The 14199-nt window shown below is 51.9% G+C and overlaps 1 protein-coding gene across 1 annotated transcript in view; it reads right to left on the bottom strand.

Annotated features, from left to right (window-relative positions):
* The window catches only part of midn (midnolin), a 33134-nt gene continuing 18935 nt past the window's right edge, over positions 1 to 14199 (bottom strand). The window contains exons 6-8 of the mRNA XM_035414492.1: positions 13441 to 13564; positions 12465 to 12776; positions 1 to 4043 (exon numbers count right to left, since the gene is read on the bottom strand). Of these exons, the coding sequence (XP_035270383.1) occupies positions 3781 to 4043; positions 12465 to 12776; positions 13441 to 13564 (699 nt within the window). The 3' untranslated portion in view covers positions 1 to 3780. The remainder of the gene's footprint in view (positions 4044 to 12464; positions 12777 to 13440; positions 13565 to 14199) is intronic.

Below are 14199 nucleotides of genomic sequence, written 5' to 3' on the forward strand. Positions count from 1 at the left end.
CTGGTTTCAAGTTTTTTTTCTTTTCAATTTATTACCTAAAAAAAGAAAAAGGTTCTATCACAAGTCACACTGAAATGTATTGCTTAAGAAAAAAAATATATTTATATATTTTTATGCCTTTTTTTTTGGAAATTGATGATTTCCAATATAGTCCACCAAAGAACAAAATAGGACATTGCATTAGCCTTGGCTAAGCTTTAGCCACCTTCTCCCACTTAAAAAAATGCACAAAGAAATACATAATTCACAGTTACCATTTTGGTTTCATAAATTAATACAGTCACACATGTGCTACACCGGTCTATAGCTAGAACATTGTAAATTGTATTTTGACTCGTGTTATTATTTTAAATGGCTGGCTACAAGAAATAACAGGCAACTTAAATGAGGTGATCAGAACATGGACTCCACCAACAAACTGGTTTGGAAACGCCCCTCCCATCCCTCTTTTTTTTTACCCCCCCGTACTTCAACCCATATTATCTTTTTATCTTTGAAATTTCACACATTAAGTGAGGCACACACAGAGTATATTTCATACATATATAAAAATTAAATAAAATCTCAAGGGGGGGGGGGGGGTGGGAAGAAAATATTGTCCTTTTAACATGTCGTATCCAAGGAGACAGGAAGTGCGTGTTGTCACAGATCCTCAGAGGACGCTTCCATTCAGATTCAGGGCACTTTGTTGCCATAGCACTGCAGTCAAAACATCTTCAGGTTTTTTTAATATATCTTTTTGTACATTTGTTGCTCTTCTGCTTGTTGGTGGCAGGACAGAGTGGGGGGGGTTCAAGTACAAAAATGGCCTTAAACAAATGGGAACAAGATGACAAAACGGGAAGACAAAGATCCAAGATATACAACACAAGAGACACAGGAGATCACCGTCTTCCTCAAGTTCACCTCCAGGTTAAACAGAATACCACAGCCTCCAAATCACCGCCTTCTAAATCCACTTGATATCATTAGATCCCCTAAAATCACCTGGAGGGAAATATTTTTTCCTTTTGGGGATTTGTAAAAGGTAATTTCATATTTCACTCTCACTTCACGGGCAGCATTTAAGGCACAGTAGCCTTGACATAATACATTGACTCCACCTGCTAGAAGCACAACGAAAAGAGATGCCCAAAACTTCAGTGAGAGTGGTGTAACATTAGAACTTAACCCCTGCTTCAAAAAATGAATGGAAAGAAAATAGGTTCCCACTTGTACCCTCCCCAGTCTCTGTGTGTCTCTTTTTGTGAAAGATAAGGCCACTTAACAAAACATGAGGTTTGCCTTCTAGCAGGTAATCTCTCACTGCAAACTCTGTGAGTGCAATCGCGGTATGTGTTGACACATTTTTTTTTTTTTTTTTTTAAATGCTTTTCGAGTTGGAAAAAATAAAAGCTGGTCAGAATAGTCTTCCTGGTTTTCCGCATGCAGCTTGCTTAACGTTTCAGTCCATCAGCCATTAGCGGCCGCGCTTGCTAACCGGATTCTTCTTCAGCCTCGGGGAACAGGGAGGGGGAGGAAAGAAAGAAAGAAAAAAAAAACACCGGCATTCCGAAAAGAAAGAGCCAATCAGTTGCGCTTTGCTTATTTTCACAGTTGAGGAATGTTGAGAGCAAGCAGGGTACGAGCCCCGTCTCACTCCGTCTCTTTTTGGTTGGTTGGGTTCCTTTCGAGCATTTCAAGAATACATACCAACATACTGCTAAAAATCCTTATCAAAAACAGCAGCACATTTATTATTTTTTTCTCAATTTTCCCCCCCCCCCAAAAAAGCATGCACTTTAACTTCCTCCCTCATTACCATTCTGTCACATCACCTTATAATATTTTTATTTTTTTGACTAGTGTTCAGGGTAATTCACACTCCTACATGCAAAGGAAATTCACTACTCCCCGTAAAATGAAATCCTACGTAGCAGCATGATTCTCCGTTTGTCAAAGGTCCAATCTGATATGTAAGTAAAACTACGTCTGGAGGCACTGATCAATCTAATTGGATTTGAGCTTCCTACTTGCGATTTCAGACCTCTCCTGCTCTTCCATTCGAATCAAATTAGAAAATGAATGACCTGACACCGTGACCAGGATGGGTGGTGAGTGTGTGATCGCAGTCCTGTGTGGAGTGATGGACATGCAGGGTACATGGGACAGAAAGTCAGGGAAGTCTACTGTTGCTCCCTTGCCCCAACCCCACCCCCAACCTTTCTCCAACGAAAACCAGACACTGGATTAAAACCCACTCTGGTCCTTCATCTTCCGACCAGCCATGATCTATTATATTACATTACTTGTGGAAAGCAATAATTATCAATAGGCCATTTGAAGGGTGGTGGGGTAGCTCATGAAGAGTGAACTACAAGCAGAGAATGTGTCCCATTTAAAAACATTTTTTTTTTAGAATGAAGTGGGAAGTTGAAAGTGAGGGAATGGGTTTTGGCAGTGACGATGGCGATGTCTAGAGACTCCCTGCATCAAGCACACACACACTCACATGTGCACGCTCGCACGCACGCACGCACGCTCGCACTCACGCACGCACACAATCTGTTCTACAGATGGTATAAAATCAAGACAAATTGACGTGCTGGGTGGGTGTACATTACTCTCTCCCTTGAAGGTGGAGACTTATGAGTGAACTGATGGATGATTAGATGAATGCATTAGTTAACTACTCATATCTTAATGGCTTGACCCAAGCCATATTGGGTTACTGTTTTTTGAAAACAGCCGATAAAAAAGTAAAACAAAAAATAGAGATTTTTTTTTCATATATATTTAAAAGCATGATTTTACAACCTTCTAAAGCACTTTCCATTAATTATTCATTTTGTTTATTTATTATTATTCCTATTTATAACCTACATTGCTGAGGTTGCTGTTAATAGGTACATTTTTCCATCTCAAACAAACATCTGTGTTAAAGGCTCATCAAACATGTCCCTCTGCTGCTGCTTATGCTGCTCCCCCCCCAACCCCCCCCTTACCCTCACACTCTGTAACCCAGCTGTTTGAAAGAAAAAAAAAACTGAGAAAAATGTGCAAATAAAACACCTTTCTTTTGTTTTAGTTTCTTTAGAAAACCTGAATGCTTTGTGAAGAATGCTACATATTTGTTTAGGGAAAAAAAAAACAGTTTAAAAATGAAAAAAGATACCTTCTTATAAATGACTTGATTCTGGTTGGTGAATGCGAAACCAAGAATGCCCGTTGTAAGAGTCTAGGGGGAGGCCGCAGGACAAACTCCTGCCTCTTTTGTGGGCAGTAGAGGCTACTGCCTCCCAGAGTCCCAACTCAGTCCAGTGTGGATTTACATCCAGAGTTCTCCTCGTAAATATTTTTTTAAAAACCACCACCACTGAAGACTGCCATTTTTCAGTTCTATAAGGCAGACATGTTTGTAGTTCCTTTATGCTTACCTGTATTCTTTATACAGTTCTATTCAAGTCCAAACATCAACATCTGTATTTTTTTTTCTTCTTTTTTTTTCCAACAAAAAAAGGCTGTGGAGGACAAGACAACATGAAAATCAACAGGGAACTTTGCGTGACAAAGTGTTTTTCCTCTCTTTTTCCAACACAGGGAGTGAGGAGAGGCGGGTCCTGTTCCGAACGCACACTGCTGGGTGCGATTCTCGCTTCTCCCCCTCCATCCCTCCATCACTCTTTTCAGCATGCTCTCTTCCGCGTCTCGTCCGTCTCCCGGTCCCCTTTTCCCCTCGCTCTTTCGCCGAATCTCTCCCTCGCGCTCTCTCTTTCTCTCTCTCTCTCTCTCTCTGTACCGTTACGCCATGACGAACTCCGACTTCATGTCGGCCTTGACGTCGGGCTTCCACACCGAGTCGTCGAAGTCCAGGTCCAGGGAGCCGTCGCTGGACACGCTGCTGTTGCTGTTGCTGCGGCCGGACTTGCGGTTGGGCAGCCACTGGTAGGGCGCGCGCGAGTCGCGCCGGGCCTTCCTGCGCAGCCGCTTCTGCTGCATCAGCAGCTGCAGGCGCTCCACCTTGCAGCGCGTCGCGCGGTTCTCCGTCTGCCGCAGCCGGTCGCCTGGGGAAATGGGAGAAGAAGCGCGGTCAGAGTCACCCTTCGGCACTCGCTGAAATGCATTTTTGAGAAAAGACAATAGGGAGTCGCCATTTTCTTTGCTCAGTGTTACGCCCTTTTTGTTGTACATTAACCCGTAGAAGAGTAGGTTTTATGGAATGTCTTTTTATAAATTCTAAATCAGTGTTCTAGAACTCCACTGCATTCAATTTCCAGTAGTGATTGTTACATCATCATTAGAATGTTCAGTTACGAACATTCTAACCCCATATTTGTGATCTCACAAATAAAGGGAAGTAAAGCCTTTGAATGAGCTGAGACCAGAAGGGCACTAAGGCCAGCAGGACCCTGCGATAAATGGCGCGTGGAGGGCGCTGCAGTGCCTCTGCGCCGTTATCTCCGGCCAATCGGAGCATAAATAAAGCCAGGGTTGGAGAGATCCGCTAACGGACGCGCCGCCTTTGCTCCCGAGGCCGTCCATTAACGCAGGCACACGGGCTTCTCTGCTCGCCGTCTGGACTGCGTAAGCAGCCCTCCAGCTGGGCCACACACACACCTGGCCTTTCAGCGCCTTATCACTGCGCCCTGTTTGTTCCTAATGTTCAGGCAGGAAGTGCCCTTGAGCTGAGATCCCCAAAGGGCTGAAGGACACACACACACACACACACACACACACATGGACGCACACACAGACAGACACAAAACAAAGAAGGACAAATAACACAGAAAAACAAGGTCCCCCAAGAACTAAAATGCCACATCAGAAACTACCAAACCAGGGTGGGCATCTAGACGCACATCAGCTTAACACGCCACATCCCAACTGCAAACACCATTGGAAGTGAGCACCAGAGGCCACAGGGTTAGCTGCTGCAGGGCTAGCTGCTGAAGGATTAGTTGTTGCAGGGTGAGCTGCTGCAGGGTTAGCTGCTGAAGGATTAGTTGTTGCAGGGTTAGCTGCTGCGGGGTTACCTGCTAAAGGGTTAGCTGCTTCTCCCTATAAAGGGAATGGGCTCCGGGGAGTAGGCCTCACATATGCCTCTGAGTGCCTGGCCACACAGCGCACTGCAGCCTTAATTTCATTTAGAAATATATTCAGGGGGCTGCAAGGAAGGGAAAGCAACCGCAATCTATTAGCCAGCGCCATTAGCATCGCTCCCAGGATTAAATAATTAAATAAGGGCTAGTATGTCAATAATCCCAAGCGCAGCCCGCCGCTCTCAGATGTGCACACACACACACACACACACACACACACAAATACACACAGGCAGAGGCACACACACACAAGCACACATACAAAAACACACGCGCGTGCACACACACAGCAGCGGCAGCAGCTTTTAACAGGGATCGATGGCAAATTAAAAAGACCTATTGATTAAACCTTAGCTCTAGTGCAGCCATCCATCTCCAGGCCAGGACACTGCTATTGGCTTTCAATAGAAAATGCAAGCGAATGGAAATTGTAAGCGAAGAGAGCCGGCCGTTTTCACCCGTTTTTTTTAACTGCCACAGCTTCCTCCTCCCTGTGCACTGACCCACAGCGTGGCAGGGCAGCCAGCTCTTAAAGAGACAGGCGCACCAAAAGAGGGGGGGTCTGTGGAATTCAACCCCAGGCGGTGGGGTTAAAAAAGGGGGGGGGGGGGGTTGGGGGCAGGGTGAGAGGTGGGAGTGGGCGGAAAAGGGCGGAGGATCGGAACGTGGGCGGAGGTTTCCTGATCAAAACGAAAATGGCCCGCCCCCACCCAAAGGCAACAAAATGGAAATTCGGATATAGCCGGGCCCGAGTACTCCTTTTCCAGTATTTGATAAACATGAGCTCCACAGCACATCCCTGCACGGGAAGGGGGGGGGAACAAACAAAAAAAACCCAATCTACGCACAGCGCACTCCCTACAATAATTACCGGACAATTATGAATACAGCGAGCTCACACACGGTCCACTGCGACCCAGCAGTAATTACTCGTATGAATGAAACAGTAGGACAGCAGAGTCACTCCAGATTATCAAGAGGGGTCTAATTTCGTAGCACAGCAGGCCGGTCAGGTGAAAATGAGGCCTCATGTTTCCCTGATAAGGGCATTGTTCAGCTCGCTGGACTTCGCTTCTTCATACAAGGCACCCTTCAATTAAAACGGGAAAAAAAAGCACACTCCAGCTTCCCCTAGTCATTTCTTCCTCTCGTTTGTAGAGCCGGATTCCCCTTAATCTGGCCTTGGAGTGGCTGGTTCACCATGGCTACCAATGCAAATGCCCCCCCACACCCCCTCCAGCCCCCACGGGGAGGCCTGGCCGGCCACTCGTCCTTGAGAGTCAAACACTACTTTAAAAAAAAAAATTTTAAGTAGAAGGAAAGAAAACAGAGCACCTCAAGTGGGGGGAGAAGACCTGGGGGCAGGGAGGTAGGCAAAACACTCCCTCATACTAAAGAAGAAAAGAATGGGGGGGAAGTGGCTCATTAGGGGCACATACCACAGCAGCCCAGCATGGACATCCTTAAGAAACATGGTTTATTTGAGGAAACTGTCACGTCCACACTGGCCTTGCAAAACACAGGGGTCTCTGCCTGTTAAGCACAGGGGTCTCTGCCAGTGAAACGCAGGGGTCTCTGCCTGTTAAACACAGGGGTCTCTGCCAGTAAAGCACAGGGGTCTCTGCCTGTTAAGCACAGGGGTCTCTGCCAGTAAAGCCCAGGGGTCTCTGCCAGTGAAACGCAGGGGTCTCTGCCAGTAAAGCACAGGGGTCTCTGCCAGTAAAGCACAGGGGTCTCTGCCAGTGAAACGCAGGAGTCTCTGCCAGCCCTGTGTTTCCTCACGGCGGCTGTGACGTCCAGCAGGACCGGGCTGGGGCCCGTACCGCCTGCGGCGTGGCCTCGCCCTCCCCCTCCCCCGCCCCCGCCCCCGCCCCCTCCGCACAGAAGCAGCCCTGGCCTCTGGCGATCCGGAGGCCCGGCTCTGATGACGCTCTCGGTTTGGCCGAGCCGAGCCGGCCGCTGCGCCCGTCCCCTGGCGTTAGTGCGTCACTGCCCGTCCGACCTGCTCCGGTGGCTGCAGCAGCCCGCAGGGACCCCGGGCCACGCTCACTGCCAGGAAGCTATTATTAGTCTGAGAGGGAGGGTGAGGGAGCGAGCTGCTCTGGCCTGGTCTCCACGCTCCACTCCACTCCACTTCTCTCTTCTGCAGTGTGTGTGTGTGTGAGAGTGTGTGTATGTGTGTGTGTGTGTGTGTGATATCAGAAGGGTGGAGCTTTCCCTGTAACCTCTGAGGTAACCTAACTGTCCCTGGCTTTCCCTGTAACCTCTGAGGTAACCTAACTGTCCCTGGCTGCTAAAAGGCATTTTTTGCTTACAGCAGCACACCGTGTCTCGCGGTATTCTTTAGTCATTCCCTTTCCAAACGCTACGTTACTCATGAAGCTGTTATATTCCACACACTCGCTCCCAAGTGCAGTTCAAACACGCGGCTGACGAACCGCAATTAAGTAACGTTTGGATCTGGAATTAAATCGATTACATTTCATCCTTTTATTTTTGGCACTGGAAAAAAAAAGCTGAATGTTCCGTTTTTTAAAACCGTGGTTTTCTGGTTTTGCAGACACAAATGTGTTCTCCCAAAGTTTATCGGTGGAAAGAATAGCAGCAGCCGGTGTAAAGACCTCACGCTGGGTACCGGCGAATATGACAAGACCAGACGGACGGCTGTGGAAAATTCCGCCCGGTGACTGGACAGTTAGTCATAGCCGAAACATTAAATCAGCAGGGAGACACAGGGATAGGTCACAGACAGGGAAAAATAGGACAAAATAAATGGGGCACTGATGGATTAAAAAGAATAAAGAGCTCAATTCTCAGTCTGCCTCCTGGAGCACAGTATCCCCATTTAGCTCAGCACTGTTCCCCTTTCGGACCACCCAGACAGAACTCCCAGGCCAGGGAGTGTTAAACATTACCTGCTAAACATTGCCCAATCAGTGCTAATAGCACATCCTCCTAAACCTTACCCTATCAGTGCTAATAGTGCAAACTGCTAAACATAACCCTATCGGTGCTAACAGCGCAAAGTGCTAATAGTGAAAACTGCTAAACGTAACCCTATCAGTGCTAATAGCACATCCTCCTAAACCTTACCCTAACAGTGCTAATAGGGTAACATTTAGGAGTGTGCGCTATCAGTTCTAATAGTGCACCCTGCTAAACGTTACCCTATCAGAGCTATCAGTACATCCTGAAATCGGTTAATCGGACGTGTGCATCCACAGCTCTGGGCCCTTTTCTCCCCTGAAAGCGGCGTGGCAGCGGAGAGAGCAGCTTGTACGAGCGGCAGAGTCGGGGGCCGATCTATGAGGGATCGATGGGTTCCGCGAGCTCGGCCTCGCGTTCCCAGCACCCCCAGGGCCCGGGGCCGAGGATCGGCACGCTGCCGGGGAGAGGAAACAGCCCGGCTACAGATGTACGCGAGATTAAATGAGATTCTCCCATCATTGATCCCTTAAAGATCGGCTTAATGAGCGCGGATCTTTTTTTTTTTTGTTTTTATGTTGGTCTGTTTGGCAGTTGCATTGTTTAAACGCCTTTTTTCTCTGTCAGGGGGTGCTCGGTGGCTGCTGTGGTTTCGGGGAATTGTTCTTCGGGGAGAAGGTTAGGCCTCCGGCATACAGTGGCCAGGCCTGTTCTTAAAAAGGTCCCATTAAAAGCTCACCATGTGCAAGTTATTTTCCTTCCTCAACGCTCTGGAAAGATCTGCACTAGTCTCCAGTGTTCTGACCTGAATGTCATTAATGTTATTTCTGCACCACTCCCTGGGTAGCGCCGAAAAGAACCTTCATGTTATCAATTAGCATAAACAAATCCATCTCCCCTTTCCCTTTTTATTGTCTCTCATCTCGTCGGAGCGACACGGCGAATTTTCAACCGTGGCGGCACGCGGCGACTCTCCCCCCCGGTCGACGCGGGCGTGCTGGCGGCCGGCCGATCGCCGGGGCGCCGTTCGCGGGCGGCGGGGGTCGCTAGGTAGCGCCGCGGGGCCTGACCCGACAGGCGCGGCGTACCCGGGGGGCCGGACCGCGGGCCAGCCGCCCCCCCGCAGGGGTAACGAGAGCGGGGACGTGGGCACGCAGCACAAGGCCGCCATTGTGCTCCGCAGCCTGGCCTCCTTCCAGGAGGGCAGGAAGGGGCAACAAAGGAAAACAGAAGATAAGATATGAGGCCAGTCAAGCTGACGTCTCTGTTTTGACACAGAATAAAAGGGTAACACAATCCGCCCCCCCACCCCCCCCACCCCCAGTGCGGGTAAAAGGGTCCTGTCTCCCACAGGTGCCCTTAAATGCTCCTGCTGAAAAGTTTGTTCGGATGTTTTTTCGCCGATGAAAGGGCGCATAGGCAAATTATTCACGTCGCCCTGCGCCTTTCGGGCGAGGCCCACCGCGGGGCAACACTCGAGGAACAGGCGGCGAGCGCAGACGCTGGGACGCCCGGCTCTCAAGGAGGCACCAAATTCGGAGGGAAAAAAACAAACTAAAAAGAAAAAAAACGCGGCGAGAAGCGACATGTTTGAGCTTGAATTGAAAGGTGAGGGCTGTCGTCACTGAGTGAGGCCAGGAGAAGCCGCTCCTGTCCAAGAGAACGCTGGCAGAGCCCAAGGTCGTTTGCGCTGAGGTGGATTAGAGAAGCGCTGAAAAGAAATCAAATATCCCCACCCCCACCCCACCCCACGCTGCTCCATCTCAGCACGCAGCTCCACCCGGCCTGTTCCAGCACAGGCCTAAAATAAGATAACCTGACCTGACAGATACTGAGGGAGGAGAGGAGAAGAAAAAGAAAGCAGCACAACCCCCCTGCCTCTCTCAGGGTGCACTCTGTTCCCTCTCTCTCTCTTTCTCTCGCTCTCTCTCTTTCTCTCTGTTCCCATCAGTCCCTCTCTTTCAGGGTGCATTCTATCCACTCTCATTCTTTCTCTTGCTCTCTCTTTCTCTCTGTCCCCGCCGGGCTCTCTCTTTCAGGGTGCATTCTGTCCACTCTCTCTCTCCCCCTATCTCTCCCTCTCTCTCCCCTATCTCTCCCTCTCTCTCTCAGCAGCTGCAGAGGGTGCAGGGCCTCTCAGCTCTAAGATCCCCCCCCCCCCCCAGCCCCGTAAAGCAGGGTCCCGGACCCTCACGCCGCGGCCGGGGCGCGGACACAAACGCCCGGGCCGAGCAGGGGGCCCCGGAGCTCCCATTCAGCGCAACAATTCGGCTCACAGCCCTCCTCCTCCTCCTCCTCCTCCTCCTCTTTCCCCCGTCTCCCCCTCTCCGGGCCTCCCACACGAGAACCAGCGCTCGCCACCACCCAAACTTCAGAACAGGCTGCCAGCTGCCGGCTCTGTTTGAATTTCGTGTGTGCCACGGTGGGGTGAGTGACCCCCCTGTTGTACCCCGTCCCCCACAGATGGGGTAACAGCTCGGAGGGAGAGGGCGCTGGGGAGATAGCACAGCTATGTGACATTTTCACGGGGCTGCTGTATCTCTAGGTAAAGCATCACAACCCAGGCCCCGAAGCACAGTTTGTTCTAGTGCTCAGATGTGATCTGGCTTCAGCAAAGAGTGGAACTCTTACAGAAACTAGGTGCTTATCAAGCGCTCAGCTAAAAAACTAACCTCACCCATGCCTTTGGGTTTCTGCTAACTAAGAAGAAAAACCCTTTGTGTCAAGAAGAAATTCTTCAAAAACTCGGTCAGCGCTAATCCCGATCCCAACCCGGAAAGCCTTTTTTTATTTTTTTTTCCTCCCTTTTTTTTTCCAGAGGGGAAGCACCAGTTAATCTGTGGGTAGTAGCTGACCAGATATAAACAACGGTTTTATGAATGGAAGCTTAGTGCCCCCCCCCCACCCCCTCCACCCCCTCCACCCCCCGACTGCGACACAATGTGCATTCTTTCAGCGCTCGCCATTTCTGTATAAATCTGTCTATTTAAAGGCAGGGGGAACACAGTCGGCCATTGAGGCCGGGGCTCGGAAAGCCTGGACGTGTTTCACAGATGAGGTTAGAGTTTTGGAACGTCGCTGCGGAAGCAGTGGGACGGCCCATTGACGGGAGACGGAGGGGCCTGGTGTTGGCTGGGGGGGGGACTGCAGGGGACGGAAGAATAGGCGGGGGCGGGGGTTAAGAAAATGGGCATGCTTTATTTGAATGCAGACCCATGTTGCCGCGCACGCTGTGATGCCAGTTCTGCATTTCGGGCCAGAGCCGCAACAAAGGGCGCTTCAGAGGGGCCGAGGTTTCGGGCCAAGCGGCCGACCGGAGCGAAGCCGGATGTCCACACAAGGGCCGGCCCGCAGAAAAGGCCGCTTCTGTGCCGTCTGACAGACAAAGGCAGACGAATGAAAAACTAAACGATCGAATCCTCAGAGCGCGTTCTGCCTCTTCATTCACCGTCAGCCGGTCATTTACAGTTATATCTTTTTTTTTTAAAGAACTGACTGAGCCCTAATCTTTTCTCCCCCCTCCCCCCGTAGACGGCGGGGTTCCGCAGACCCACCCCCCGAGCGCTCGCTGCTACGGAGCACAGAAGCAGCGCCCGACGCGCGCTCCTGAGCGCTATCTGCCGGGGCGATCTGTGGGCCCGGCCCGCTCGGGCTCCTGCGTCTGGGTGACGGATTAATCCCCCGCTCCGCCGCTCGGGGGGGAGACCCACACCCCCCGGCGCAGAGACAAAGCCCGGCCCGGCCGCTGCAGCACCGCGACTGGAGCCTGACAAGAACAGGCCTGTGGAGCTAGTGCCGCATTCCCGAGGAGGGGCCCCCTCCTCCTCCCTCCCTCCCTCCCTCAGTCTCCCCCTCTCTCCTACCCGCCCTCCCCCACCCCCACAGGAATCTCCCAGCCAGCCTCTGCAATTGCTCTCTTTCTCTCTGTTTCTGTGAGCACTGGAAAGCCAGCGTCACATACCCTTCCCCAGCCTGAGACCACAAAGCCAAAACACGGCCATTAATAAAGCTTGACGGCATCTCTGCACATCCTCACTGTGCCGGGCGAGCGGGCGGGCGGGCGAGCGGGCGGGCGAGCGCTCGGATCCCGCTTTACGGCCTGGCGCTCCGTGGAGACGCGCCGAGCGGAGCTCACTGCGGCAGGAAGGTCCGCACGGGCGGCGGGGAGCGCCGAGCACACCTGGGCACGCCCTCACAGGGGCCACGCCCCTCCTCTCTCAACAAGGGGAGGCGCGCTCCTTCAAAGGCCTAGCAGCAGGGGGACGGACAGACAGATGGGCAGACACACAGACAGACATACAGATATAGAGACTGACAGACAGGCGGGCAGACAAACAGACAGACATACAGATATAGAGACTGACAGACAGGCGGGCAGACAAACAGACAGACATACAGATATAGAGACTGACAGACAGACGGGCAGACACACAGACGGACGGACAGGGCGCGGAGACTCACCGGAGGGCTTGCACATGCGGATCTGGCTCTGGCACTGTACCAGCGGGTGCAGGGCGGGCGGGGCGTCGGCGGGCACTGAGGTAGCTCTGGCGGAGAGGCCGGCGGCCAGCCCGGCGGCCGGGGGCGAGGGGGGCGGGGAGGGCGACGGGGAGGCGGGGCCACACTGCGTCTGGCAGCGGAGCTGGGTGAGGGAGGAGGGCACGCCCTGGTAGTGGCGGGTGGCGCTCAGGAGGTCGTTGAGGATCTGCAGGATGGTGCCGATGTCCCGGCGGGGGCGCCCGCTGCTGTCCTGACAGTTAGGGTGCAAAGTGCCTGGGGAGGGGGGAGGAAGGGAGGGGGGGTTAGGAAGAGCTGACAAAGTCTGACACACAGCCTGGGCTCAGAACTCAACTGAGCTGCTGAGGACCTAAAGCAAAGAGACTGCTCAGCAAAAGCAGTACAGAGAAGACTGGGGGTGCATTCAGGGCCACAGCTACGAAATCTCCAGCCCAGGTCAAAATATGCCCCCCCCCACCCCCCCCATTAGCAGCCCTGGGTTTCCACCTGCAAAAAAGGGTTTCGTAATCCCAACAGCACGTCAACCGGCAAAAGCCTTTGTCATGTTTGACAACACCTGACCAAGATTTGTTTTGCAGGTGGAAACACTGTTGCACAACTACACCTGCTTGGGCAGCTTCCAGAAACTCAATCACAGCAGGGAGGACTGCTCTATTACGAAGCTGCTCGTTTTCAAGCACAAGACCGCTGGGTTGAGTTCAGAAGCTGAATAACAATAGGCCTTTAATACAGCGTGTGGGTATCTGAGTGGTCTGTGGTCCACTTCACACGCCTCCCCCGCTCCCCCGGCAAACGGTCTCCAGGCGTGTCCCCGTGACACTCTCGTGTGTCACAGGAAGAGCAGGAAACTCCCCGGCCCGGGGGGGGGTTAGCGCGGCCTGCTAGCGGGGGTGTCGGAGGTCCCTCCCCTGACGCTCACCTGAGAAGGTCCCTGAGAAGACTCCGGGAGCGTGGTTCACAAAGCTTTCGATGATGGCGCCGGGCTTGCGAGACCGCGCCGCGGGGGCGGGGCTGCTGCCCGGGTTCTTTGCGGTGCAGTTCGCCTGCGGGGGCGGGGGCGGGGGCGGGAGAGGGAGAGGGAGGGAGAGAGAGGGAGAGAGAGAGACACGAGAGACACGGTCAGCCATGACACCTCCACACCAGCCATCTCAAAGCCCTGGAGGGCCGCGGTGCCTGCAGGTTTCTGTAAGCTCTCTTCATTTAGTAGCCAATGGGGGACTGGGAAGCTAGCCGCATTGAGACTCTTTAGCCAGACGGCCACTCATATGTAGAATTGAGCACTAAATCACACCAAAACCCAACAGACACAGCAGCTGTCCAGGACTGGAGATTTGAGGCCCATGCTCTACATGCAGTTGGAGGAAAAAAGAGTCGCATTTATGTGCTACAGTACAGTGAACAGTGAATGACCACTTTTCATTGGCTCACAGGCCAGTGTCTGTATGTAATCTGTCAACGCTCTTTTCTTTACTGTATCAGCCCTACAACAAAATGACATTTTGAGTAGAAACAGAAGTCTGGGAGGAACTGTACATTACTGCACTTTAGGAGTGGGACAGTGGGGGGTCATGTGACTTTTACCCAGAGCTGTGTATCAACAGGGGCCTGCATCACACCACTGAGAGCTGGGGGCCAGAGTTCCCCTCCCTGACATCACACCCTGCTGATGCAGTACACA

The sequence above is a fragment of the Anguilla anguilla genome, chromosome 4, assembly GCF_013347855.1.
Source record: "Anguilla anguilla isolate fAngAng1 chromosome 4, fAngAng1.pri, whole genome shotgun sequence".
Lineage (NCBI taxonomy): Eukaryota > Metazoa > Chordata > Actinopteri > Anguilliformes > Anguillidae > Anguilla > Anguilla anguilla.